The sequence below is a fragment of the Carya illinoinensis genome, chromosome 1, assembly GCF_018687715.1.
Source record: "Carya illinoinensis cultivar Pawnee chromosome 1, C.illinoinensisPawnee_v1, whole genome shotgun sequence".
Classification (NCBI taxonomy): domain Eukaryota; kingdom Viridiplantae; phylum Streptophyta; class Magnoliopsida; order Fagales; family Juglandaceae; genus Carya; species Carya illinoinensis.
Genome location: NC_056752.1, coordinates 38,813,099 through 38,840,315, shown reverse-complemented (window position 1 = coordinate 38,840,315; position 27,217 = coordinate 38,813,099). Strand labels below are relative to the sequence as shown.

The 27,217-nt window shown below is 37.2% G+C and overlaps 1 protein-coding gene and 1 pseudogene across 1 annotated transcript; both read right to left on the bottom strand.

Moving 5' to 3' along the window:
• Positions 1-603: 603 nt before the first annotated feature.
• Positions 604-3,204, bottom strand: LOC122297221. Its single transcript, XM_043107244.1, has 2 exons — positions 2,142-3,204; positions 604-2,033 (listed from the first exon to the last, which is right to left on the bottom strand). Exons 1-2 carry the CDS (start codon positions 3,202-3,204, stop codon positions 604-606), a joined length of 2,493 nt encoding a protein of 830 aa, XP_042963178.1.
• Positions 3,205-24,388: 21,184 nt separating this feature from the next.
• Positions 24,389-26,474, bottom strand: LOC122318026 (annotated as a pseudogene).
• Positions 26,475-27,217: the final 743 nt, after the last annotated feature.

Sequence of the window (27,217 nt, the reverse complement as noted above, 5' to 3'; positions counted from 1 at the left end):
CCCAAGGTGAAGCCTGCCTTTGTAAAAGAGGAGGCCATTGCGAACTTGGTATTGGGTTTGGTCCAAGATTCCCTGATGGTAGTTGCTTATTAGCTCCTGCAACTGGGAATCTTGGGGGTAAGTCTTCTTTAACTCCTCGGTCCATTGGGTTTGAATGGTGCTTATGGCTTGGCATTGTGGTTGGTTGGTTGGGTATGTAAGGTGGATGGGCTGATGGTGATCTGGTTGGCTGGCTGGGTTGTGTTCTGGAATGGTTTTTGGGTTGATTGGGGGTTCTGGTTTTTCTGTATAAGGTAGTCAGGACAGGGCATCAGCTACTTTGTTGGTTTTCCCACTTCTGTATTCTACCGAGAAGTCATACCCTAGCAGTTTTGACACCCACTTCTGCTGAACAGGGGTGCCCACCCGTTGCTCCAGTAGGTATTTCAAGGCCTGTTGATCAGTACGGACCTTGAAATGCTGCCCTACCAAGTAATGTCTCCATTTCCTTATGGCCATCACTAAGGCTAATAATTCCTTCTCATAAGTTGAAAGCATGAGACTTCTACCCTTCAATCCCTGACTTAGATAGGCAATTGGTCTTCCCTCTTGCATTAGAACAGCTCATAATCCTTCTCCTGAGGCATCACATTCCACTACAAAACTCTTAGTGAAATCAGGTAATTTTAAAATTGGAGGACTAACCATAGCTTCTTTATGCCTGTTAAATGCGGCCTGTGCTTTATCAGACCACACGAATGAATTTTTCCTGAGTAGAGTAGTTAGGGGCGCTGCTATGGTGCCACAACCCTGCACAAATTTCCTGTAGTACCCAGTAAGTCCCAAAAATCCTCGTAAGGCCTTCAAACTTTTGGGCAGTGGCCAGCTCTGCATAGCTGAAATTTTGTGAGGGTCAGCTTTTACACCCTCTTTAGAAATTCTGTGACCTAGATACTTCACCTCACTGCAACCAAATACACACTTAGACTGCTTTGCAAATAAATGATGGGACTTTAATGTTTCCAATACAATCCGTAAGTGCTGTAAATGATCCTCAACCGACTTGCTGTAAATCAGTATATCATCAAAGAAAACCAAAACAAACCTTCTTAGATACGGTCTAAATATTTCATTCATCAATCCTTGAAATGTGGAGGGGGCATTGGTAAGCCCAAAAGGCATTACCAAAAACTCATAATGACCCTCATGGGTCCTAAAAGCTGTTTTGGGTATATCTTCTTCTTGCATTCTGATTTGATGGTAACCAGAGCGCAAATCTAATTTTGAAAATATTTCAGCCCCAAAGAGTTCATCCAATAATTCATCAATATTAGGAATAGGGTACTTATCCTTTACCGTGTCTTTGTTGAGGGCATGGTAGTCCACACACATACGCCAACTCCTATCCGCTTTTCTAACCAGCAGCACCGGAGATGAATACGGACTTTGATTCCCTCTTATAATACCACTGCTTAACATTTCTGTCACCAGCTTCTCAATTTCAGCTTTTTGGTAATAGGGATACCTGTAAGGACGAACACACGTTGGTTTTGAGTTCTCTTGCAATACAATTTTATGGTCATGACTCTGGGGTGGAGGTAGACCATCAGGTTCGGAAAACACCACTTCAAAATCTTTCACTATTTTTGACACTGATGGTATGCTGGTGGGTTCTGAGATCTTCACTTTTGCTCCAATTAAATGTAACCAAACTCCTTTAACAACTCCCTTTTTGAATTTGGGGATGTGTTCCCCTTCCTCTAACGATTCACGGGGTGGTTGCAGCACTTGCAATTTACATTCATTGCCCCTGAAATTAAACTGCATAGTTAAGTCAGAAAAATTCCACAAAATGGACCCGAGACCTCTTAGCCAATAAACCCCTAACACCACATCACAACCTCCCAAAGTCAACAAATAAAGGTTAGCTTTAACTCCTAAATTTTGTAGTTGGATAGAAACTGCCCTACAGTAACCTTGGCAAGGAAGGCTATCTCCATTAGCCACTTTGACTGTCAACTGGCTCTCTCCCACTGGCAGTCTCGACCTCCTTGCTACATATAGATCCACAAAACTATGTGTGCTTCATGTGTCAATGAGAATTAAAACCTTTTGGTGATTAATGAAACCTTCAATCCTCATAGTCTTAGGTGCTAGAGAACCTGCCATGGCGTGTAATGAAATGCCTAACAGCTCTCCAATTTCTTTTTCCTCCCTAACAGGATCCTTTGCCTGAATAATGGCTAGATTCCCTTCACTGTTGTCAGCCTCCTCTTCTTCTTCCCTTTCTTCCCCTAATCCTTCCAGCAGAAAAAGCTTGGGTCTGGTACACTTGTGTCCAAAGTGATATTTCTCATCACAATAGTAGCAAAGTCCCTTCTCCCTTCGTTCTTGCATTTGGGTAGGTGTAACTCTTTTTATGGGAATGGTGGGTCTCTTGGTTTGATTGTAGGTGGTTGGAAAGGTTCTGTTTTTAGGTCTTGGTGGTGGAGGTGGTAACCTCATTAGGGGTGTGGGTGCAGGCAGTTTGGGAATATAGGAATTGGTGGGTATATATTGGCTGTGATTTTTGCTTGTCATCCCCTTATTCCTCCTAGTCACTTCCTCTTCCTGCAACTTAGAGAGACCAAACGCAGCAGAAATAGTGTTAGGTTTAACCATAGTTAACATAATTTTCAGGTCATCCCGTAGGCCACTAATAAAGGTGCTAATACGAAAATCCTCCGTAAGCCCACTAATCCTATTAGATAACACCTCAAATTCAGTTTTGTATTCTTCCACCGTAGTGGTTTGCCTAAGTTTGGTGAACGCCCCTACTGGATCCTCATAGGTAGAAGGCCCAAAACACACCTTAAGTGCTGAAATAAATTCATCACATCCACCAATAGGCCCTGAATCCATTAAACAACAATACCAAGACAATGCTTTGCCTTCCATGTGGAAGAAGGCAATTTGCAGTTTCTGATCCTCGGGTGTTTTAAAATAGGCAAAAAATTGTTGAGCTTTGAGAATCCACTCCATGGGTTCTGTCCCATCAAACTTGGGAAAATCCAATCTAAGGGACCTAGCATGAATCCCCCCATTCCCCTCAAACAAAGGGTTTTGATTAAACTGACCTTGTACACGTGAAGACTCCTCTCCTCGTACTTGATTAGTACTTTGTACTGCCAATTGTTCATAACTGGTTGCTAAATTGTTGAGCTGTTGTAGTACTGCCTCCAGCATATTTTTGTTGTGCTCTTGTTCCTCTCACAGGTGCACAGTTTCACCCTTTAACATAGAAACTACTTCTACAAGTTGTGCAAAGCGTGTACCCTCAGCCATGGCGCAGGAACACGGCTCTGATGCCACTGTTATAATACAGAACTTGTAATGTAAATTTGATAGCCTCTTCGAGGGGCCTGGTCCTCCAGATTGTAATATCCAATTATGTAGAGACTGATTAGTGTTCATTAAGTGTAACTGCAGTATTTAAATGCAAAACAGGAAATACAGGAAGACTCGGTCCAACATGACCCACGACCCCACGCGACTCAATAAAACTGATAAGGGCTAATAGATGTGCCCATGACTCTTAACAGATTTAATAAACAACTTAACAGACTCAACTAACTGGCTATAACCATTTCACCCATCAATCTCGGCTCGACTAGGGTTATTGTTGGCGCATAACAAAGCACCGAGATCTTGTTGGTGTTGATGCGGCTGAGAGAAGGAGCAAATTGTGGTGTGTGGTGTGAGTGTGAGATAGAGAATAAGCGAGAGAATTGAGAAATCGAGAAAAATAGGAGAAGAAGCCTCTGAAATATGGTTCTTTGGAGAGAGAGAGAGAGAGAGAGAGAGAGAGAGAGAGAGAGAGAGAGAGAGAGAGAGAGAGAGAGAGAGAGAGAGAGAGGTGAGGATAATGAAAGTGTCGGCGGAGGAAAAGAAACGTAGGAGAGGAAAATAAGTTGGGGTTTCTTGGCCTAGGCAAATGGGCTGTCAGATATCCTTACTTTAATCGCTTTTAATGATATTTTCTCAAAGCTTCTGTCTGTCCAAAAGAAAAGTTGTACCGTCTCCCAAACACGTCTCCCCAAATTCGTGACATGCATGCACTCCACCCATTCAAAATAGATTAAAAATTATTTCTTAAACAAATAATAAAAGGAAAACATTAGAATAAGATGGCTTTACATTGTAGCTATATCATGTGTCTCTCCCCTCCCTCATTTTTTGCACCAATATTTTTTATTATATTATAATTTTAGACAAATTCTACTTAACCCCCGGTTTACTAGCAGACACCACACACCCAAACCCGGTTTGTATACTTCCATCGTTTCTTCCACTAGTCCAGACCCCTTTCTCCCTCAACCCTTATTCTTCTCAGATTCGCACAGGCCTCTCTTCTCCATTTCTTATTCTCTCACAGACCCCTTTCTCCTTCAACCCTTCTTCTTCTTCTCCCTTTCTTCTTCTCTCACTCCATCCTCACCCTCGCCCAAGCCTCTCTTCTCTGTAATCTTCTTATCTCACTCAATCCTCACTCCAGCGCTCTTGCAAATTCCTCCTCAACCTTTTCAATGCATGGCTTTCGTGAGAGCTTGAGAAGAAAACATTGGAGACGAGGTTCATTTTTGTAGTTTGTTTGCTCTTTGACTATGGAAATAGTAAATGTCTATCCCCTTGTGCATATCTTTCATCTCTTTCTCTACTTCGACTTTCCATCGCAAACTTGATTTTCGAGATTGCTCTTTCATGCCCCCAATTCTTAAGGCGAAGTTGCAATAAAACTTGACTGTTAGCACTCGGGTTAGTGCCCTGTCTCTTGCTGTTTTTGAGAGGTCAACCTCACCAATAACGTCTTTCAATAAGGCATGGATTTGGGGCATTTTTACTTGTTTCTAAATTTTATTTTTTGGGTTGTGTTTGTTTGTTGAATTTCTATTGTTGTTGGTTATGTAGATGATTGAATCCCTGATAAATCGGGTGGACTTATCGGAATCTAGAGCTGAAGTTTCGCTGGATTTTTTATTGAATGGTGCCAATGAGGCATTGATCAGTGCTTTTCTTGTGCTACTGAGAGCAAAAGAAGAGACATATGAAGAGGTAAAAGTTCTTCTGATCTATAATACTTGACACATTCTTCTGATGTATAATATTTGATACATTCCGAGTCCACATAGGTTTTCTAACGTTGAATCGCCTATATGCTTTATTAAGAACTTACATCTCTGAAATTTTTCTTTGAAAGTTACAAAGCGTATCCTTAATGTTGAGACTAGTGGAGACTTAGTAAAAGTAAGTAATTCGTGGTTCTTAATGATTAAACAGGTTGTGGGATTGGCAAGGGCCATGCTCAAGCATAGTGTGAAGGTAGAAGGGTTGGTTGATGTAGTCGATATTGGTGGAACAGGTGGTGATGGAGCAAATACAGTGAACATTTCCACAGGGGCTTCAATACTTGCTGTAGCTTGTGGTGCAAAAGTTGCCAAGGTTGACATTTGTCTGTTTTTTCATTTTTGTGATTTTTAATGGAATGGGTTTTTAGTGCATATAAAAATATATGAACCCCCCATTTGTAAATCACTACCATCATAACAAGTATCAATTCCTCAACTAAAACAAAGCATTAACTACAACCAAAACCATAATCTTAGTGGGAAAAAAGTTCTTACACCCTTATTGCTCCTTCATAACCATAACCTGTATGCTTAATCAATGTGCATAAATTGTAACAGCCCGCTAGAAATTCAATTAAGGAATTTCTATTGACTTTAGGAATCTCGTGAAAACTCTGTAAGTTTACACGAATCGACTAATCGCATAAATTTTAGCCTGTCAACATAGTTAGTGTAATCCCTCACTATGGTGCTAGAAATGCGATTTTAATTATTTGAGATAGTTAAAAGTGTCAGAATACATTATAGTCTACTCCACATTTGGAAAATATATTGAGCTGATTTTTATAGATATTATTGGATAGAATATTTTGAGATAATATTTTATAGATATTTTGGGTAGGAGAAAACCACACTCAACTCTCAACTCCAGCCTTATCATCTCCCTTATCTCTTCCATAAGCATCTCCAGCCATCACCCACGAACTTATCTTCATTTACACGTTTGTTTAAAAGAATATCAAACATTCTCTCTCGGACAGCTTTTAGGAGTTCTTTTGCATGCCCATTTCGAAGCTGTTGTAAGTGTTTTATCATAAAGTCTCCTTCATATAAGTTGTTCCTTTTTGAATCTAGTTTACATGGATATCTTATTTGCCCCATTTGAAGATCATTTGGTCAGTAAAATATTGTATAAACTATAGAAAGGTCATTCTGGGAGATAAACTGGAGAATATGTTATAGTTTGGAGTTTTTGACCTAGCTAATGGATAGATATTGGTCTGAAATTTTTATGGAGTATTGTTAACATGTATATATGACTATTGGTTGAGGATTTTTGCATGATTGAAGGTTTTGATGAAATATTTGCTTAGATTTAGAAACTTAGAAACTGGAAGAAGAAAAATAGTTTCTATTTTGAGAAAGTTTAACTCTTTGGTGGTCTAAACCTATTCTAATGACTTTGATAATTTTATTGGAGGATCCTAAGCATCTTATATACATGTTATATTATTATTTTGAAGATATTTGATGTTAGTTTCAAAGATATGAAATTTTATACAAAGAGATATTCAGATAAGCCAAATTGTGGATGTTCTTGGCTAAATTTATGTTTTGGTTAATTTTTAACCATGTGATCTTGAATTAGAAGCTTATATATGTTTTAGGACATCTTTTTAAACCATGTGATGGTTTGGTTTGAAGATCACATATTTATAAGTCATAGATCAAAAGGTTGATCAAAACAAGTTAGAAACAAAAATCAATAGAAATAGCATATGAGAATTTCGGCCCTATGGAGTTTTAATAGTTGTGATTTGTTTTAAATTTTTCTAAATTGATATTTGAGTTGAGGATAAAATTTACATGAGGCATGTAAATTTTGGTGACTTTTGGAGTTAGTATGCAAAATCCTTAAGTTATGGGTAAAACGGTCATTTTCCTACATGTAGGAAGTAAAATGGAAATTTTACTCTTTAAGTTAGTATTTTTCCATATTTCAAATTATTAGTGATTTAGTACTAACTTTTAGAATCACTAATTACAGTTCCTCGTGATCGCGCTTGAGGTTTTATAAGAAACGCGGAGATCGAGGTAAGTTAGCTTTTAACTTACTAGCAGTCTACTGTGTATGTGTGCTAAGTAAAAGAACTATAGTGTATGTATGTGTGTTATCATATATGTCATGCCACGCCAAATTATCACGTAATTGTTTATTATACAGAATTTATTCTGTCATCAATTTTTATCTGTTACATAATATATTCTGTTATGTATTACTGTACATTACAAGTACGTCATGCTAAGTATGCCATCTATTACATGTATGTCAAGTCATGTAATATTCACTGTTGCAAATATGTCATGTTAAATATGTTGTCTATTATATGTTATGCCATGTTACGAAATGTTTCTATCTCAAGTTGGTCATGTATTTCAAGTTATGTTCAAGTCACGTTTCATCATGAGTACATTATGTTTGTGTAGAATACATGGGGCCACAACAACTGTGGAGTATGTATTTTACTACAATTGTGATGCGTAGAATACATGGGGCCACAACAACTGTGGAGTATGTATTTACACGTAGAATACATGGGGCCACAACAACTGTGGAGTATGTATTTTTCATGTTAAGTCAAGTTTGTGTAGAAGACATGGGGCCACAACAACTGTGGAGTATGTATTTACACGTAGAATACATGGAGCCATAACAACCGTGGAGTATGTATTTTTCATGTTGAGTCAAGTTTATGTAGAATACATGGGGCCACAACAACTGTGGAGTATGTATTTTTAATGTTAAGTCAAGTTTGTGTAGAATACATGGGGCCACAACAACTGTGGAGTATGTATTTTTCATGTTAATTCAAGTTTCAGAGCAAGTTCATGCTAAGTCAAGTTTCAGATCAAGTTCATGTCAAGTCAAGTTCAGTTCATGATTCAATTTAAGCTATGTCAATTATGCTATGTTGTACGCTAAGTTATGCTTTAATTACTTATGAATTTGATTATGCATTTATGCTTTTACTGTCATACATGTATCATTAGTCTGTATGGAAGTTTTTTGTTAACTTGCTGAGATTTGTAATCAAATCTCACTTTGGTAGTCCCAACTACCATTCCCCCCGAATGGTAGATCTTGTTACAGGACCTGAAGGAGAATCAGGAGCTGATCAACTAGACACAGTTGACTAAGTGACGGTGCGACATAAATGTTGATATAGTAATTAACGTAAATTACTACTTGTACGATTGAGTTGCATCTCTACTACTTTTTGGATCATAACCATTTTGGACTAGTGTTGTGATCTTAGTTGTTCAATGGATTTTTATGTATGAAGTATGTTTTAAGCATTTGGGATATTTTCAATTTGGTGCATAGTATTGCTAAAGAAAAAATTTATCCGCTGCGAATATTGCATATTGTTAGATGCATGTTAGGAATATTGCATCTTATATGTCATGAACGGGGGCAGGTAACCTTGTGTTGCATGTCTCGACGCTTCAAATGTCCGTCCGATCCCAAACGAAATTTGGGGGCGTCACATAAATGATCAACTAAAACATATTTACAATGTCTCCCATACCGATTCACAACAAAATTTACAATCATTTTGTTTACAATTATTTCCATAATGGCTCTAATAAGTCACAACAAAAATAATATACATACCCCATTCAATCATCTTACAATCATTTTCACACCCCCTCTAGTATGGAAACCACACCTAAAATATTTTCCATACCCCATTCAACTATTTACAAATACCCTTTCTAGTAATTCATCTAAACCAATTGTTGCTCAAAAAACTCGATCAGTTTTTTCCGCTACCTCTCATGGGGTATGCACGGCATTTTTAGTGGCATTGGTTGTGTTAGATTACTACATTGGGTTGAGATAACAATCTCGTCAAGACTACCACCAACTTGTGATTCAGGAAGGTCACTATATTGTGCTTTGTCATCAAAGATTTTCCTACATGTCTAAAGATCAAAAGATTTGTGTTAGAAAGAAACATGCATGCAATCCAAAATTTACAAAAGTACATGAACAAAACATAATACTTATTCCTTGCGGTGACATACTAAAAATAAACTATTTTTTTTGTTCCCAACACGATGGCTTTTAACATTACCTTTTTAGATTTGCATTTATATGTCGACTTCCCAAGCTTTCACCAATTAAAAACATCAGCTAGCTAGCTAGCCTCGTTTATTTCTTTGTGAAAAAAAGGAAAGAATTTGCACTATCAACATGGAAGCCTAGCTAAAATTCTTCACCAACAATCATTTGCTCTATTTTTTGTATTGAACAAAAACTCTAAGCCAAAATGGAGGAAACTTTTCATCACCCAGCCTCTATGATTTTACTCTCTTCCTACACTTTCACTACTATATGAGTACAGTAATGAGAGTCATGGGACCACCCCTAATACCATGGCAAACAAAAACTCCCCACAAAACAGAACAAAGAGCCCCACAAAACCCTACAAAAACACATAAAAAAAATACAAACTCACAAATCCATTAAACACAAAAACACACAAAATGATATAAATGGAGAGAAAACTAAAAGAGAAAAATAAAAATGCTTTCTTTCATTTCTTACATTTGTGGAAGAACAGAACAATATTGTTGGTTTGTGACAATGAGTTGGGTGGTGGGAGAAGGAGGACAATGTACGCCGGCTGGGAAGGACGCGGGACAATGTTTGGGGTGGGAGGGGGGGACGCTGGACAATGTTTTGGGGAGGGGGGGGAGTTTGAAAGATGCGGGACAACGTTATGTATGGGGGGTGGTTTTCCGGGAAAGGTATTCGAAAATGGAAAAGAAAGTACAAAAAGAAAAAAAAAAGAAGAAGAAGAAGCCATGTGGCTGGGTGTGTGGAGGTTGTGTACAGTAGGCAGTTTAGTAGTTTAACTCATAATTCTATTGACATCTAATTATTTCAAATTGTCATATATGTTATATCGAATAGTTTTTTTTTTTTAGAAAAGTTAATTCATAAAAAACTAGATAAAAGAAACTATCCAACATGTAATTTAATTAAAAATAAATTTAATTTTATAAAAATTGACATGTTTTAAAATTTTTAATCTAAATTCAAATAGTAAAAAAAGAAAAATATAATTAAATAGTTAAACAATAAAATAATAAAAAAGTGAAAGTTATCAATACCCTTAAAATATGCCACTATTTAATTAGTGCATACAAAGTTGGCAAATTAAAATAGAAAATTTATATTTATCATTCACACACACCACACACCACACACCACATTTTTTTTTCTCTACCAAATATTTAGTATATGGATAATGAGCAAAACAATTTAATTAGTTTAAAGGCTATGCAAAATAAACTTATCCTTAAAATTGTAATAAGGAAATAAAATCTCAAAAAAACCATTTAGTTTTTTTTAGTAGTTTATTTCCTTTAATTTGTACTTTAATAACTAATCCAATATTAATAACAATATTTGAGGATTCATAAAATATCTAATATATTACAATTTTTTTAAATTAATTTTTTGTCGTAAATAATGAAAATTTAAATTTAAATTATTCGATTAAATTATTTAGCACTTAGTAATGTACTTTCTAGGTTTAAAATTAACAAATTATATATATAATTTAGAAGTAAGAATTATACAATATATGCATTCGAGTATAATTAATAAAATTAACAATAATAGTTTTATTAATATAATTATAAATTTTCATAACATAAGAAGGTATATTTTATTAATGAAGAAGTTCGATATTTTTAAAATCTAATATTAATTACTGAATATCAAATTTTATATTAATAACAAATATGACACTATCAATATTTAATAACAGCATTAATAAAAAAAATTCATCTCCTGCAGTATTGTATTATCTTTAATTTCAGATTTTTTAAATATTCATTTTATTTATTGCATCTGTTATTATTCTTAATATGTTAATATAGTTTTATTTAATAAATATAACACTCTTCCTCATTCCGCTTCTTGTTGATTTCCTCTACTTTCAGTACTGTTCTTCTATTTGTCATCTAGCTACTGGTACGCTTCTCTCTTGCTGATATAAAGAATGCTTATTGTACTCATTTTCTAATATTTATTCTATTTATTCACATCTCATATTTAACAAACATGTGAATTTATGATTACTGATTATAACTATTCGTTATTTATTACGTGTGAATTTAAAATTTTATTTAGAAATCATTTAATGTATATTAGTTAATTTAGTATAATCTCTAAGAATTTTTCTTAATTAAATGTTTCTTTCTTATGCTTTACATATAAATAGTTCTAATATTGTTTTTGTATTATGTTTTCATTTATATATATATACACATATATGATGTATATCTATATGTTTGATACATTGCTATTTATTTTTCAGATTAGCCTCTCAAATTAGTGCGAAATTCCTAATTTTTCATAAAAAAATACTAACTGGTAAGACGATATTATCAGCTAAAAAATTATAATTAAGTATCATAAATATCATATTCATTAACTTTTATCTAACTTTCTATATAAATAAATCTTGAAGAATTTGGAAAAAAAAGTAGTTAAAAGAAATTAATATGCTGCTCAGTCGAATGAGAGAAATGAAGAAATTCGACGAAAGAAAAGAGAAAGATATGTTAAGTTGAAAATATCTTGAAGTAACAAATTCAAACAGAAACAGAATCTAAATATAGCTTCTTTACATGTCTCGCCCAAACTGCAATAAAGCAACTGGATACGAGTACAACAACAAGTTCCTATACTACAATTGCAAGAATATGACTGTCTCACAGCCAAGGTAGACATTTTTTTTCACATTCTCAGTTTATAGATTTTTACATTATGATTAAAACATATTAACTGCTAGTATTAACAAATGATAATCTTCTCATTAATTTTAGATGTCGAGCGTATTTGAAAGTATATGATGATAGTGCATCTACAGCAATTATTACTTTCGGGTCCACAGCAGAACAAATAATGAATTGGACAACCATGGATCTTCTAGAACATGGAGGCAAGGTAAAATCTATATTCATAAATCTGTTTAAAAAAATTGATGCATTGCCTCTTTATATGCTTTTCTCGTTACAAGATCACCTCCTATATTTTGAATTTTTTTTTTTTTTTAGTTAAAGGAAGATTGTCCCTGGTTGATCTCGATCAGCGCTTCTATTACATTACATGTCCTGCGCAAACTATACCAAAGCAACCAAATACGACCATGAAGATTTTCTTTGTTACAGTTGCACAAACATGGCTGTATTGCATCCACGGTAAACGTTTTCTTCCATATTTTTAAATTATAGATTCTTACATCATAATTAGAACATACTAAATGTGAATACTAACAAATAACAAGTTTCTAATTAATTTTAGAAGTCGAGTATATTTTGATGTATATGACGATAGGAATGTACAGTAGTTGCGGCATTAGGAGCCACAACAGAGCTAATCATCAACTACACCATGACAGACCTGTTAGAGCATGAAAACGAGGTAAATTGTATATTTACAAATCTGTTTTGAAAAATTGATGCATTATTTGTTTACACGTTTCCATCGTTACATAATTGTCTGCCATATTTGGAGCATATAACAACCCAAATTTCAACCAAGGAATGGATGGTCCTGTTGGGAATGCAAATGAACGAATATGGGCAATTGCGCCAAAATAAACTCAATGTGGTCTTTGTGAATCCCATTCCAGGAACAGCAAGCTAAATATTTAAAATATCTGTTTTAAAACATCCCCTTTGTCTTTTAAAAATTGTTGCTTTTGTAATATATACTTTAAAAACATTTGTATAGTTGTGACTTGGTTGATGGAAATGATTGTATTATAATTATAAATGTTCTATAGATCGTCTCTATAATATGTGTTGTAAACAGAGAGGAAATGTTAAAAATATAGATGAAACTGTGCCTTTTTATAATAAAAAATTTGTCACATAATAGAAATGATCAACTGGGCACACGTGTCACATGTTCCCTTACTAGTAAAGTGGATAAGTGTTATATAATCGTTTTAAAAAAGAATAAGATATATTATTAAAACATTAAAATTTTTTTCTTATAAATATCATATTTATTCAATTTGAAACTTTGGCTTAGGTAGTTAAAATGCATCTTGTTTAAATAATGAATAGATACAATTATTTTAAGTAAAAAAGTAAGTTGATTTTTTTACAAATTACGTATTGAATTTTTCTAATAAAAACTAGTTAAATTAAAATAAAGTTAGAAGGGGTGGATGTTTAGGGACAACAACTTAAACTCCAAATACAAGCTCTTCCCTCCCTAAGCTTCTTGGCCCTTTCTCTCTAGCAATTTGTTCTCTTCCCAACACCCAACCAGCCATAGCCACTCTGCCCAGGGGGGTTGGAGCTTTGACTCCTCCCTCCCTTCGCCTGTTCAACCACATTTAGCTGTTTTATATGGTTTTTTCCTTTTTTTTTTTTTCCTAATCTTTTGCCCGTAGCACCTTGGTGTTCCGATCTATTGCTTGCCTGATCTATTGCTTGTTGGACATCGAAGACTGCCACACACCCCTCCATTGGACTCCCCATCTACCAATCTGTCGGACAAAAGGAGAAAAATGTCGAACAGGGTAGCGCATGTTTCTCACGTGTGGATGTTAGTGTATGTGAAACCCATGCGCCACAATGCCTGGGCGAGTCCCTTGCCGCCGCACGAGGCACCATTGAGGACAATGACCTTGGATATTTTAGATTCGACTACCTTTTCTCCGACTAGGGTGGTGCGTGTGCCTTATGTGCCACAACAGCCGGTGACGGTCTTTCACCGATGTATCGGCACATCTTCTGGTTGCTATATTTCTACATTCTTGTTTTTCCTAAACAAAGATCAAGATAAAATGGTCGTGAGAATCCCCTTTAGCCAGACCAGATCAACAAAAAGTAGCACACCTTTCTCAACTGCGGCTTTAGGTTGTAGTTTAATAGTCTGTTTATCAAACTATTTTAAAACTGCTTTATGCAGCATCCCCTTAGTGGAATTGGGTGAGAGCCATACTTTTGGCTCTGAAACTCACTTTTTTATTTTTCTTGGTATTGCTTTTGTTTGTTTTGTGATGATTGTTAAGGACTCCCACCCATTTGAAATCTTGTATCTTGTAACCGTATAGTTTTATATATAATATCGCTTGCTTATTAAAAAAAAAAAAAACTTAAACTCCAAATACAGTTCATCTAACAAGTGGATCGATGGGTTACTGAAAGAAAGATGCTACAATCATCTGTTCTGATGATTTTATTGGAGTACTCCATTTATAATTACCTCAATGACTATTTAGAAAAAAGTAGAAATGTAGTGGAGAGAAACTCTATTTAGCAACTGGTTCAAGTTTCCTACACTGCACACCTTACATGATAAACTTGGTCTGCCCCACGTCACGGTTCTTAGCGACCCCTCAAGCCTGACCTTCCTCTTCTCATTCTCCTCTCTCTGAAACCCTTGAGCCCAACGTTCCTCCACTGACACAACCTTCCTCTCCTCGTGCTCCTCTCTCTTTCACTTCCTCCTAGTGCTCCTCTCTCCCATATTTGTGTCACACCTGTAGTTAACCTAGACATGGAAAGCAATAGCATGTGGAGCTCATGAACAGCTTGGATGGCGTGTGAGATTCATGCACTAAGCAACACAGGATTACGCATGGGAAGTGTGATGATCTAACACACTTACAGATTTAATATCTGAAAAGCAATAGATCAAATATTTTCCTACTTAATAAAACTAAGAAAATAATAGAAAAATATTTCGACAATGGAATTGTCTGCAAAGAAGATTAGATAGAAGGTAGGAACAACTCCTTCCTCCTCCCAAACAAAAAGAATGACCAGAAGTCTTGGGTTTTAACGAGGAGGAGAAAAGAACTTTTCAAAAGAGAGGGTTTTTTTTTTTTTTTTTTTCCCTTTCATATTTGTTTAGAATGCATTATTATTTGTGGTGAGATTTAGCACTATTCATCCAAGCCGACTTTTTTTTTTTTTTTTTCCAGTTTGAATTTTATGGTGGATACTCGTCCATCTTTGGGGCAAGTACCAATGTTTTGAATACCGTACCGGATGTCGTATTGGTCAAGGCATTGGAACGAAATATTTCGGTACCGGTACCGTTTCGTGTACCGTTTTGGGATAGTCGATATATAAATAAATTATATATATAAATATATATTAATTATATTTCAAAATAATAATTTATATATACATAAATACATATATCTATATAAATTATAAATAGTTTAGTCTAAATTGGGGGTAAAAAAATAAATTTGTAGTTTGAAAAAATGAAAAAAAAAAAATTCGAGACCGAAATACCGGCCGGTACAGGCCGAAATATCGGCCAGTACGGCCGGTATTTGAACCGGTACGAAATATGTGAATTTCTGTACTGGTCTGGTGGCCGGTACGGAATATACAGGCCGTACCGGTCGGTACGGTACGATTTTAAAAACAATGGCAAGTATGAGTATGAGAGGCAGGTATGAGGTTTAAAACTCATTACCCATGGCCTGAGTTTATTAGAGTTTCTAAGATGGAGGAAATCAATTGATTTTTCATTGATAAATGGCTACGTACAGGTTGCATATATATATATATGAGTAATGCTACATACAGTCATTTTTGCGCACTCCCTGCGCACTCCACTGATATGATTGGTTGGATTAATTTTTTTTAATACACAACCAATCATATCACTGAAGTGCACAAAGGAGTCCGCGAAAATGACTGCACATAGAATTTTCCTATATATATATACAAAGAATCCTAACTAACTCTACCATTAGTACAAGCAGATGGTGTGCTCTGCAAAGCACTACCATTTGCAGTAGAGTGAAATGCTTGGTACAACTAAAATAATACAATTGTGCCACAGAGGACATGTACCAATGCTTAATCTAAGTTATTCCAGAGGACTCTAAAGGTGCATCTGACGTGGTGAGGCAATTGTGGCTTTGAGCTGATGTGGTGGTGCCTTTTGTTGAAGCTATTGAGTTGGTATTGTCTGGTGATGAAGCTGAAGTATTGCTCATTTTGGAATGTAGGGTAGCTGGCTCAATACAACCCTGCAAGCCTAACGGGGTGTCAACCATAGTAAGGCTTGTTCTCAATAAATGAAAACGAGTTGAGACAAGGGGTTAGCGAGGATGTCGGCCAATTGATTCTCTAATGGTAAAAAGGCAACTTGAAGAGCTTTGGCAGTGAAGCTGTCACGCACGAAATGGAAATCAATTTCCATGTGTTTCGTGCGCAAATGTAAAACTGGATTCATGGAGAGATAGGTAACCTCGAGATTGTCGCACCAAAGGAGAGGTGGTTTGGGAAGAAAGATGCATAATTCTTTGAGTAGTGACTGAATCCACAACAATTCAGCAGTGGTGTTGGCAAGAAGGGCCTTATACTCGACTTGAGCACTAGAACGAGCAACTGTATGTTGCTTGCAGGAGCTCCAAAAGACTAGATTTTTGCCAAGAAAAATACAGGAACCACCAGTAGAGTGGCGGTTGTGACGCCCCCAAATTCCGTTTGGGATTAGACGAACATTTGAAGCGTCGAGACATGCAACACAAGGTTACCTGCCCCCGTTTATGACATATAAGATGCAATATTCCTAACATGCATCAACATTATGCAATATTCGCAGCGGATAATTTTTTTTTTCTTTAGCAATACTATGCACTAAACTGAAAATATCCCAAATACTTAAAACATACTTCACATATAAAGATCCATTGAATAACTAAGATCACAACACTAGTCCAAAATAGTTATGATCTAAAAGTACTGGAAATGCAACTCCATCGTACAAGTAGCAATTTAACTACTATATTAACATTAACGACACACCGTCGTTCAGTCGACTGTGTTTAGTTGGTTAGCTCCTGATCCTCCTTCAGGTCCTGTAACAAGATCTACCATTCAGGAGAATGGTAGTTGGGACTACTACAGTGAGATTTGATTACAAATCTCAATAAGTTAACAAAACAAACTTCCACATAGGCTAATGATGCATGGATGACAGTAAAAGCATGAATGCATAATCAAATTCATAAGTAATTGAAGCATATCTTGACGTACAATATAGAATAATTGACATAACTTAAATTGAAACATGAACTGAACTTGACTTGACATGAACTTGATCTGAAACTTGACTTAACCTGAAAAATACATACTCCACAGTTGTTGTGGCCCCATGTATTCTACGTGTAAATACATACTCTACAGTTGTTGTGGCCCCATGTATTCTACACGTCATAATGCAGTTAAGTACATACTTCACAGTTGTTGTGGCCCCATGTATTTTACGTGTCACAATACAGTTAAATACATACTCCACAGTTGTTGTGGCCTCGTGTATTCTATGTGTCACAATTGCTGTGTCTCATGTAGTGTATGCGTCACAATTGCTGTGACCCCATACTTCGTGTGCCACAGTTGTTGTGGACCCCACGAAACTGAATGTAACTCAAAATGAAACATGACTGGAATACGAAAAGACTGAAGCCCTAACGTAATATAACGTGACTTGAACATAACTTGAAAGACATGACCAACTTGAGATAGAAATATTTCGTAATATGACATATAATAGACAACATATTTAATATGACATACTTGCAACAGTGAATATTACATGACTTGACATACATGTAATAGATGACATACTTAACATGACGTACTTGTAATGTATAGCAATACATGACATAATATATTATGTAACAGTTTTCATATACATGACAGAATATATTATATAACAGATAAAAATCGATGACAGAATAAATTCTATATAACAGACAATTATGTTATAACTTGGCATGGCATGACATATATGATAATATACATATATATACACTGTAGTTCATTTACTTAGCACACATACATAGTAGACTGCTGATAAGTTAAAAGCTAACTTACCTCGATCTCCGCGTTTCTTATAAAACCTTAAGCGCGATTACGAGAAACTGTAATTAGTGATTTTAAAAGTTAGCATTAAATCACTAATAAATTGAAATATGAAAAATACTAACTTAAAGAGTAAAATTTCCATTTTACTCTCTGCATGTAGGAAAATGACCGTTTTATCCATAACTTAAGGATTTTGCATACTAACTCCAAAAGTCACCAAAATTTACATGCCTCATGTAAATTTTATCCTCAATTCAAATTTCAATTTATAAAAATTTAAAACTAATCACAGCTATTAAAACTCCATAGGGCTGAAATTCCCATATGCTATTTCTATTGATTTTCGTTTCCAACTTGTTTTGATCAACCTTTTGATCTATGACTTATAAATATGTTATCTTCAAACCAAACCATCACATGGTTTAAAAAGATGTCTTAAAATATATATAAGATTCTAATTCAAGATCACATGGTTAGAAATTAACCAAAATATAAATTTAGCCAAGAACATCCACACTTTGGCTTATCTGAATATCTCTTTGTATAAAATTTCATATATTTGAAACTAACATCAAATATCTTTAAAATAATAATATAACATGTATATAAGATACTTAGGATCCTCCAATAAAATTATCAAAGTCATTGGAATAGGTTTAGACCACCAAAGAGTTAAGCTTTCTCAAAACAGATACTGTTTTTCCTCTTCCAGTTTATAAGTTTTTAAATCTAAGTAAATATTTCATCAAAACCTTTAATCATGCAAAAATCCTCAACCAATAGTCATATATACATGTTAACAATACTCCATAAAAATTTCGGACCAATATCTATCCATTAGACTGGTCAAAAACTCTAAACTATAACATATTCTCCAGTTTATCTTCAAGAATGACCTTTCTATAGTTTACATAATATTTGACTGACCAAATGATTTTCAAATGGGACAAATAAGATATCCACGTAAACTAGACTAAAAAAGGAACAACTTATATGAAGGAGACTTTATGATAAAACACTTACAAAAGTTTTGAAATAGGCGTGCAAAAGAACTCCTAAAAGTTGTCTGAGAGAGAGTGTTTGATATTCTTTTAAAGGAACGTGTAAATGAAGATAAGTTCGTGGGTGGTGGCTGGAGATACTTATGGACGAGATTTGGAAGATGATAAGGCTGGAGTTGAGAGTTGAGTGTAGGTTTTTCCTACCCAAAATATCTATAAAAGATCATCTCAAGATATTTCTATCCAATAATATCTACAAAAATCAACTTAAGATATTTTTATCTAATAATATCTATAAAAATCAACTCAAGATATATTTACCCAATAATATTCACGAAAAGTAGTTCAAGATATATATATATATATATATTTTTATTCAATAATATTCACAAAATCAGCTTATGCTATTTTCCAAAAGTGGAGAGTATACTTGGAAGAGTAAGGTAGCTAAAATCTTTCCATATGTCCTATAAAACTTTCTAACTATCTCTAATAATAAAAAACATGCTTCTGATACCACAGTGAGTAATAACATTAACTATACGATTAATAGATTAGTGAAAACTTATCGGGTCTTTACGAGATTCCTAAAATCAATAGAAATTTTACCGTTAAATTTCTAACGGGCTGTTATAGCGGTCATCAGGGCAGCCTGCCCAATTGGCATCCGAGAAGGCTTGGAGTTGAAGAGAAGGTGATTTGGAGATGAGAAGGCCAAAATTTATCGTTTGCTTGAGATAGTGGTAGCAAGCGCTTCAAAGCTAGCCAATGAGAGTTTTTGGGATTATGCATGAATTGGGAAAGTTTATTAATGGCAAAGGCAAGGTCAGGTTGTGTTAAAGATAGGTATTGGAGGCTACCTACACAATTTCGATAGAGAGTGGGGTCGGTAAATGTTGGTGTATCAGATATGGAAAGCGGAGTAGAAGTTGCCACAGAAGTGACACCCTTGGTAGACAACATATTGGTTCGGGAGAGGAGATCGTGGATATATTTTTGTTGGGAGAGGAGGATGCCATCTAGTAGATAGGAAATCTCAACTCCTAGAAAACAAGACAATTGTCCCAAATCTTTGATGGGAAACATAGAACCAAGGTAGCCAACAAGGTGATCAATTTGGGAAGCATGAGAACTAGTGATAATAATGTCATCTACGTACACAAGAACGTAAATCAAAACTGAATTGGAAGTATAAATAAACAAGGAAGGATCAGCTTTAGATGGGAGAAAGCCATACTCACAAAGTCGAGAATTGAGTTGTGCAAACCATGAACGTGGAGCTTGCTTGAGGCCATAAATGGCCTTATGCAAGCGATAAACATGATGGCGATGCTCAGGGTGCACAAATCCAATCAATTGGGCCATGTAGACAGTCTCATGGAGATCACCGTGAAGGAACGTGTTTTGGATATCAAGCTGACGAAGTGACTAGCCATGGGAGACGGTAAGAGAAAGGATCAGATTGGTCGTAGTGGGCTTGACTACCGGACTAAAGGTCTTGGAGTAGTCAAGTCCTTCCGTCATTCGATAATTTCATTTGCACGGTGCTTGGTTTGGAAGACCCACCTGCAACCAACAACGTTAGATAAAGGGGGAGGGGGTACAAGGGTCCAAGTGCGATTTTCTGGTAGGGCACGGAATTCATTGCGTATGGCATCGCCCCATTTAGTGAACTTGGAAGTAGTTGTGTAAGAGGTGGGTTCTTCTGGTGTTTCAATGGAGGAGATGAGATAGTGCCGTGGTTAGGGGTAGGGGATAAGGCCATCGGAAAGTTATTTTGGACTAGATGAGTTTGTTTTCGATCGGATGATTATGGGTGATCTTGGAGGATTTGTAGGTAAGTGAGAAGTGGAATCGGGAAGAGAGGGGTCCGAAGAGGAGATCAAATTGAGGAGGAACCGGAGGAGGGGGAGGAAGAAGGAGGAAGTGGGCCTTGTGGGGGAAGTGGGCTTTGTGTAGGAGTTGGATTTAAAGCAGAAGATGGGTTGGGCAGTGGGTTGGATGATGGAGAGCCCAAAGTGGAGTAAGGAGAGATTGGTAGGACAGTATGAGTGGCTGAAATGGGCTGGGACAAGGCAGAGGCAGTTTGTGAGAAATGAGTGTAAGGTAAAGAGTTCTCATTAAAAATGACATCTCATGAAATATATAGCCTGTTGGATGGAAGATAGAGACACTTGTAACCTCTGTGATTAGGATTGTATCCAAGGAAAAGGCAAGATGATGAGCGAAAATGAATTTTATGATTATTGTAGGGCCTAAGATTGGGCCAACATTCTGACCCAAAAACCTTTAGAAATGAGTAATCAAGGTTGTTTTTGTGGAGATGAAAATGAGGTGATTTGTTTTAGAGTGATGGAGACGGAATTAAGTTAATGAGAAAAGTTGTGGTTTGAAAAGCATTGGCCCAAAATTGTAGGGTAATGATGCAGTTGCTAAAAGGGCAATGCCCGTTTCAACAATATGCCTATGTTTCTGCTCGACCACACCGGTTTGTTGATGAGTATGTGGACAAGAGAGATGGTGTGAGATGCCTTTAGTATTGAGAACGTGTGTAAGGGGCCGAAACTCACATGTCCAATCACTTTGAACGGTTTTAATTTTAGCATTGAGTAAACGTTCAACATGTGTTTGGAAATGAAGGAAAGTAGAGGTAGCGTCCCCTTTGGAAGCAAGAGGATAAAACCAAGTATATCCACTGTAATCATCAACAAAAGATATATAGTAACTAAAACCGTCTCTTGATAGATAAGGTGAAGGACCCAAACATCAACAAAAACGAAATGCAAAGGTCTTAGAAGACCGATTAACAGAGGACTTAAAAGGCAGCTGTCGACATTTGGCAAGAGGACATGATGAACAAAAAAAATTCGGTTGAGATGGGATAGACGGCAGACACTTGGTGCGCAATATTTGAGAGATGAGCCGAAGTGTTGGATGGCCAAGACGACGGTGCCATTGAGCTAATATGGTCCTCTCACCAATAAGAGCAACAAGATCAGATGGTGTTGACACTGGAGGAGGAAAGATGTAAAGGCCATTACGGGTTGGTCCTTGGAGCAAAAGAGAGCCGTCCGTTTGTCCTTCACAAAGAAAACAGAGTCATGAAAATCAAAGAAAACGGAATTGTCACGACAAAATTGTTGGACAGACACAATGTTCTTTGTTATATGAGGCACATGAAGTAATTTGCGTAGTAAAAAATTAGAAGAAGGAAAAGAAAGCTGAGAGTCACTGATATGGGAGATTGGAAGTGGAGTTCCATCACCAACACGTATTTGTTCAACACCAAAATATGGCTCAGCTGAGATATTCAAATTTTAAAGCTCAGATGTTAGATGATTTGTGGCCGCAGAGTCTGGATACCAAGCCCGATTAGAGACAGAAGGTGACCTGCTGAAATGTGCAGAAAGAGAGTGGGGTGGATCGAACTGGTATGCTTGATCAAAACGGTGATAGCACTGAAGTGCAACGTGACCCACCTTGTTGCAAACTTGACAAGTTGGCTTGTTTGTGTTCGGGGGAGGTTTGGAAGAGGATGATGAGGATCGGCCACCACGATAAGGTTGACGGCCACCACGATAAGGTTGACGACCACCACGATGACCACTGCGATTATCACGAGGGGTATTTGAAGGAGAAAAGTTGGTGGTGACATGGGCAGAAGGTGTTGGAAGCATGCCGTGTTGTAGAGAGTGAAGGGAGAGACGACTTTCAAAGGTTAGGAGGAGATTAAAGAGTTCGGCAGAGCTGATAGGGGTGGGTCGTGTAGTAACGGAGACAACAAAAGACTCGTACCCAAAGGTAAGACCATTTAGGAGATAAGAAACAACTTCAGAGTCGCGTAGAGGCTCTCCAGCAGCCGTCATTGTATCGGAGAGAAGGCGCACTTTGCGATAGTAATCTGAGATGGAGAGGGAACCTTTTTTAAGGTTGGTGAGCTGGTGACGGATTTGGAAGATTTTGGCTTGCGATTGTGAAGTAAACATGGTGTCGAGATTGACCCATAGTTCACGGGAGGTTCGGGAGGCAGTGGTCTGGGCAAGAATAGGTTCGGTTAAGGAGGAAAGGAGTGTACTGAGGAGGAGCTGGTCTGTGCGATGCCATTGGAGATAAAGTGGGTTGGACTGGGGAATGGATGATCTAGATTGGGAGGGAGAAGAGGCAGGGAGCATGGGCGGTGGAGGAGGGTTTGAACCATCAATGAATTGATAGAGTTCTTGGCCATGGAGGTAAGGAATTATTTGGGCACTCCAGAGAAGGTAGTTGTCTGTGCCAAGCTTGACAGAAACAATGTGAGAGAAGCTATTGGGAAGGTGGAAGGGGACGGAGGAGGAGGAATTTTTTTCAGAAGTGTTTTCGCTAGCCATGAGAAGAAGACGTTAGTCGATTCTAGCTCTTGATACCATATTAGAGTTTCTGAGATAAGGAAATCAATTGATTTTTCATTGATAAATGGCTGTGTACAGGTTGCGTATATATACATACAAAGAATCCTAACGATGCCATTAGTACAAGCAGATGGTGTGCTCTGCAGAGCACTACCATTTGTAGCAGAGTGAAATGCTTGGTACATCCAAAATAATACAATCGTGCCACAGAGGACACGTACCAATACTTAATCTAAGTTATTCCAGAGGATTCCAAAGGTGCATCTGACGTGGTGAGGCAATTGTGGCTTTGGGCTGATGTGGTTGTGCCTTTGAGTTGGTATCGTCTGGTGATGAAGCTGAAGTATTACTCATTTTGGAACGCAAGGTAGCTGGCTCAATATAGTTTATTTCTTGAAAAATTAAATTATGCCCAACTTGGATACAACACGGGTACCCGAATTAAAAAAAAAAAATGTAGAATTTATTTTTGCAAAATTTGGTTTATTCGACTACCTAGGTTGCAAAAACTCTGATTCTTCCAGGTACCTACTAGGGTTATAACTCGGATTAATCTGAGCAGGTACTCAGGCTGCATTACACACTAAGTCTGATTCCAAATTAGCTAGGTATCCAATTAAATGAACAATCTTAAATGAGATTGCCTCAAATATAAATATTCTTTTATATTAATTGATGCGATAAGATTGTGGATTAATGATGTAATTATTGTATCAGCATGTTTGCAAACAATTTTTTGATTAGTTTCTTGAATCAACTAGAAATTATGAGCAGAATAATTTCATCACAGAATAATCAAAACGTCAGTAATATTAAAGATGCAAGGCTCAATATCTTTTAATAAGTTGAAGGAAGGTAAATAGTTATCATTTATATCAGGTCTTGGGGGTTTTAATACTCCAATTTTTAAAGAGTTTGGTTTTGAGTTTTTTATGATCCCAAACACTAGGTTGTAAAAGAAACTTCAAGACAAACTGCATTTATCAACATGCTTAGCTGCTCATGTTTTGAGTACTCTGACATTGAATTTCCCAACATTGTATTTGTACATTAACAGGGTCATTGACTACTAGAACTATAACATAAGAAAATCCTTTGATATATGAAAATTCTAACCACCAGTACTTTGATCAACTCTGCTATTGTGAAAGGAACTTCCAGGCGGAAAGAGAACAAATTGGAGTAAGCTTCCACAAAGTAATCAGGCATTTCCCGTTCATATCAAGCGTGAAAGACTTCTCACAACGAAATTTCTTAACCAGCAGACTTGCTTGGTACAAGGACGACGTGCTGAATTCTGTCTCCAACATTCCATATCGAGCAAAAAAAGCTCTCCAAACATCAATCTTTACATTCCTAATCTTCCTTTCCTCTCCCTCTGCTGCCACTATATTCCTGATTCCCTCGCCGAAGAACTTTGATTCTGTGATCATTCTGTTTTGATCATCCCGTTTCATAAAGTTTCTAGGCAATCAAAGTATGCACTGAAGTAGAAGAGAGCTTCAACGAAACGGCTCACAAATGCAGGTGAATTGTGGTTTGCCTCAATTTCAGTGACAAACATAATGCATGGATTGATGCTTCTTACCACTTCCATTATAGATTCCAGCTGATTTGGCCAAGTAATCATGCTCCTCAGTAAGTACTCAAGAGTAAAAGGCAACTGTTTCATCAGCATCTAGCTCGAAAAGATCTTCTCTGAGATCTAGCATGTCTGATACCATAACCACGTTGAAAGAAAAGGGCAAGTTCAAGGACTGCGCAAAACTTGCCAACCTCTTACCTGTTTCCATGAGCAAATGTTTTGAAGTAGTTCCAACGGCAGTAATCTTAAGAAGCTCAAGAGGGCATTCACATCTAGTTGCAAGGGCTTGCATCAAGATCGTCCATTGCACGCCATTACGGATGCCAAGATCAATTATGTGAATCTTCCTCGCCTCCACCGTGTTTTTTATGATGGCTTGAATCCCTGCAAATTGTGTAACCTGGCAAAAGGGAAGTTCTTCATGATTTGCAAGTGTGGGGGGGGCTTGGATTCATTAATTCCTTATCAACATCGATAGATGGGCTTTTTCCCGAGTCTTTTGATGTGTTTCTTCCTGTCTCACGATCAATCTTCTGTCGTAGAGCTTCAGAAAAATAGTAAACTACTCGCTGGACGGGGTTCCCCGTATTGGAAGATAAGTGATCGCACTGGTTGAGAAACTTCCTTGCACGCTCAAACTGTTGGGAACCCGCCTTTTCAGCAGAAGCAAAGAGGGATTCAGCCAGCTCCATATCTCTTCTCTCGTCATCGGAAAGGCCGCAGAAGTCAAGATCAAAAGGATGGATAGGCATGGACGGACCATCGGCTGCCTGGGAAGTGGACTGAATGAACCCTGCGCCAGCTAGCCTCACGATTTCCTCAGTTGACAGTTCGAGTCTTCCACCTTCGTGCATGCGACATCATTACTTGGCTCTGTTACTCTGTCCCCATTTAACCGTTTGAACCTATTTCCATAATGTTTTAGAAGCTCAAGGGAGGCTAAAGAAAATCGTTGCCGCTTCCGGGTTCAACTTCAGGGATTAGAGTTGGGAATTCACCAAGTTTTGCAATTTCCTCTAAACATGTATGAAGCTGTGGAGATACTGCATGGAACTGCAGATCATCAAGAAGCCCATTTTCTGAGAAAGATGCTTCTTGTTGTTGATGTTGGGAGAAATTGAAATCTTCCTCTGATAAATCCTCTTGATAGATACCAGAGTCAGAACCCCATTCTTCTGCTGGTCCATTGAAATGGAAGCATTTCCCAGGCCCCACCTTGTCCATACTCTCCCAAACTTTCTCGGACCAGGTGAAGTTATCTTCAACTGCATCAAAGCCAAACTCTTCTCCAAAAGAAAACACGTTGTTTGCCATCTAAAATTGCTGCAGAAAACCTCACAATCTGGGATCTCAAATGTAGTCGTTTGCTGGTAGATGGTACCCTGTGCTAGTTTATTACAATATATATGCAACGATTTAAACATAAACGAACAGATTACTCTTCAATTTTTTTTTTTCTTTCTAAATTCCATGACTAAGTTAAAGATATGGGTCGCGCTACTGTGCCGCTCCGGTGTTACCGCAGGTTTTGACCGCCTAACGTGGCACGCCACGTGGCATTTAATATTTAAAAAAAAAATGGGGGAAAACGGTGAGAAAGAAGGGCATCGTGAAAATTGGAAATGTGAAAGCACAACTCAAACCCAGACCCAGCAGCAGCCGCTGCAGCCCTAACGTCGCCGTTTCCTCCCAGCCATCCCTGCGCTGGCCCTACGCCGTCACCGTGCCATCCCGTCGCTGAACACTGGTTCAGCGAGATTACTGCATCGATTTTGCATCAGATCCCGTCGCTACCGGTTGGACCCATCATCGTCCCCGACTGCGGCAGACCATCTTTCCTCCTCCAGGAATAAATACCTTGCTGGTTCCCTCTTCATTTCTATTTCTGGTAACCTCCTTCTAGTACTCCCCATTGATGCTAAATGTATTCTCATCACAGGTAGTGTGATAGACGTTTAGTGCAGAATTTTTTTCCCCAAAACACAAGCTGTCAACTTGCTTCTTAGGGGGTTCGGTTTGTTAATTTTTTTTAAGTCTAGAATGAGTTTGATTGACTGTTAGTTTTCCTAGTTGTAGTATTTTGTGTGTGTGAGATTTCTATGTAGTTGGTTTAGAAAATGTATGTTAAATTGGAATGAATAAGGCGACAGGGACTTGGTGCAGAATTTTTTTCCCCAAAAAACAAAGCTGTCAACGTGCTTCTTAGGGGGTTGGGTTGGTTAA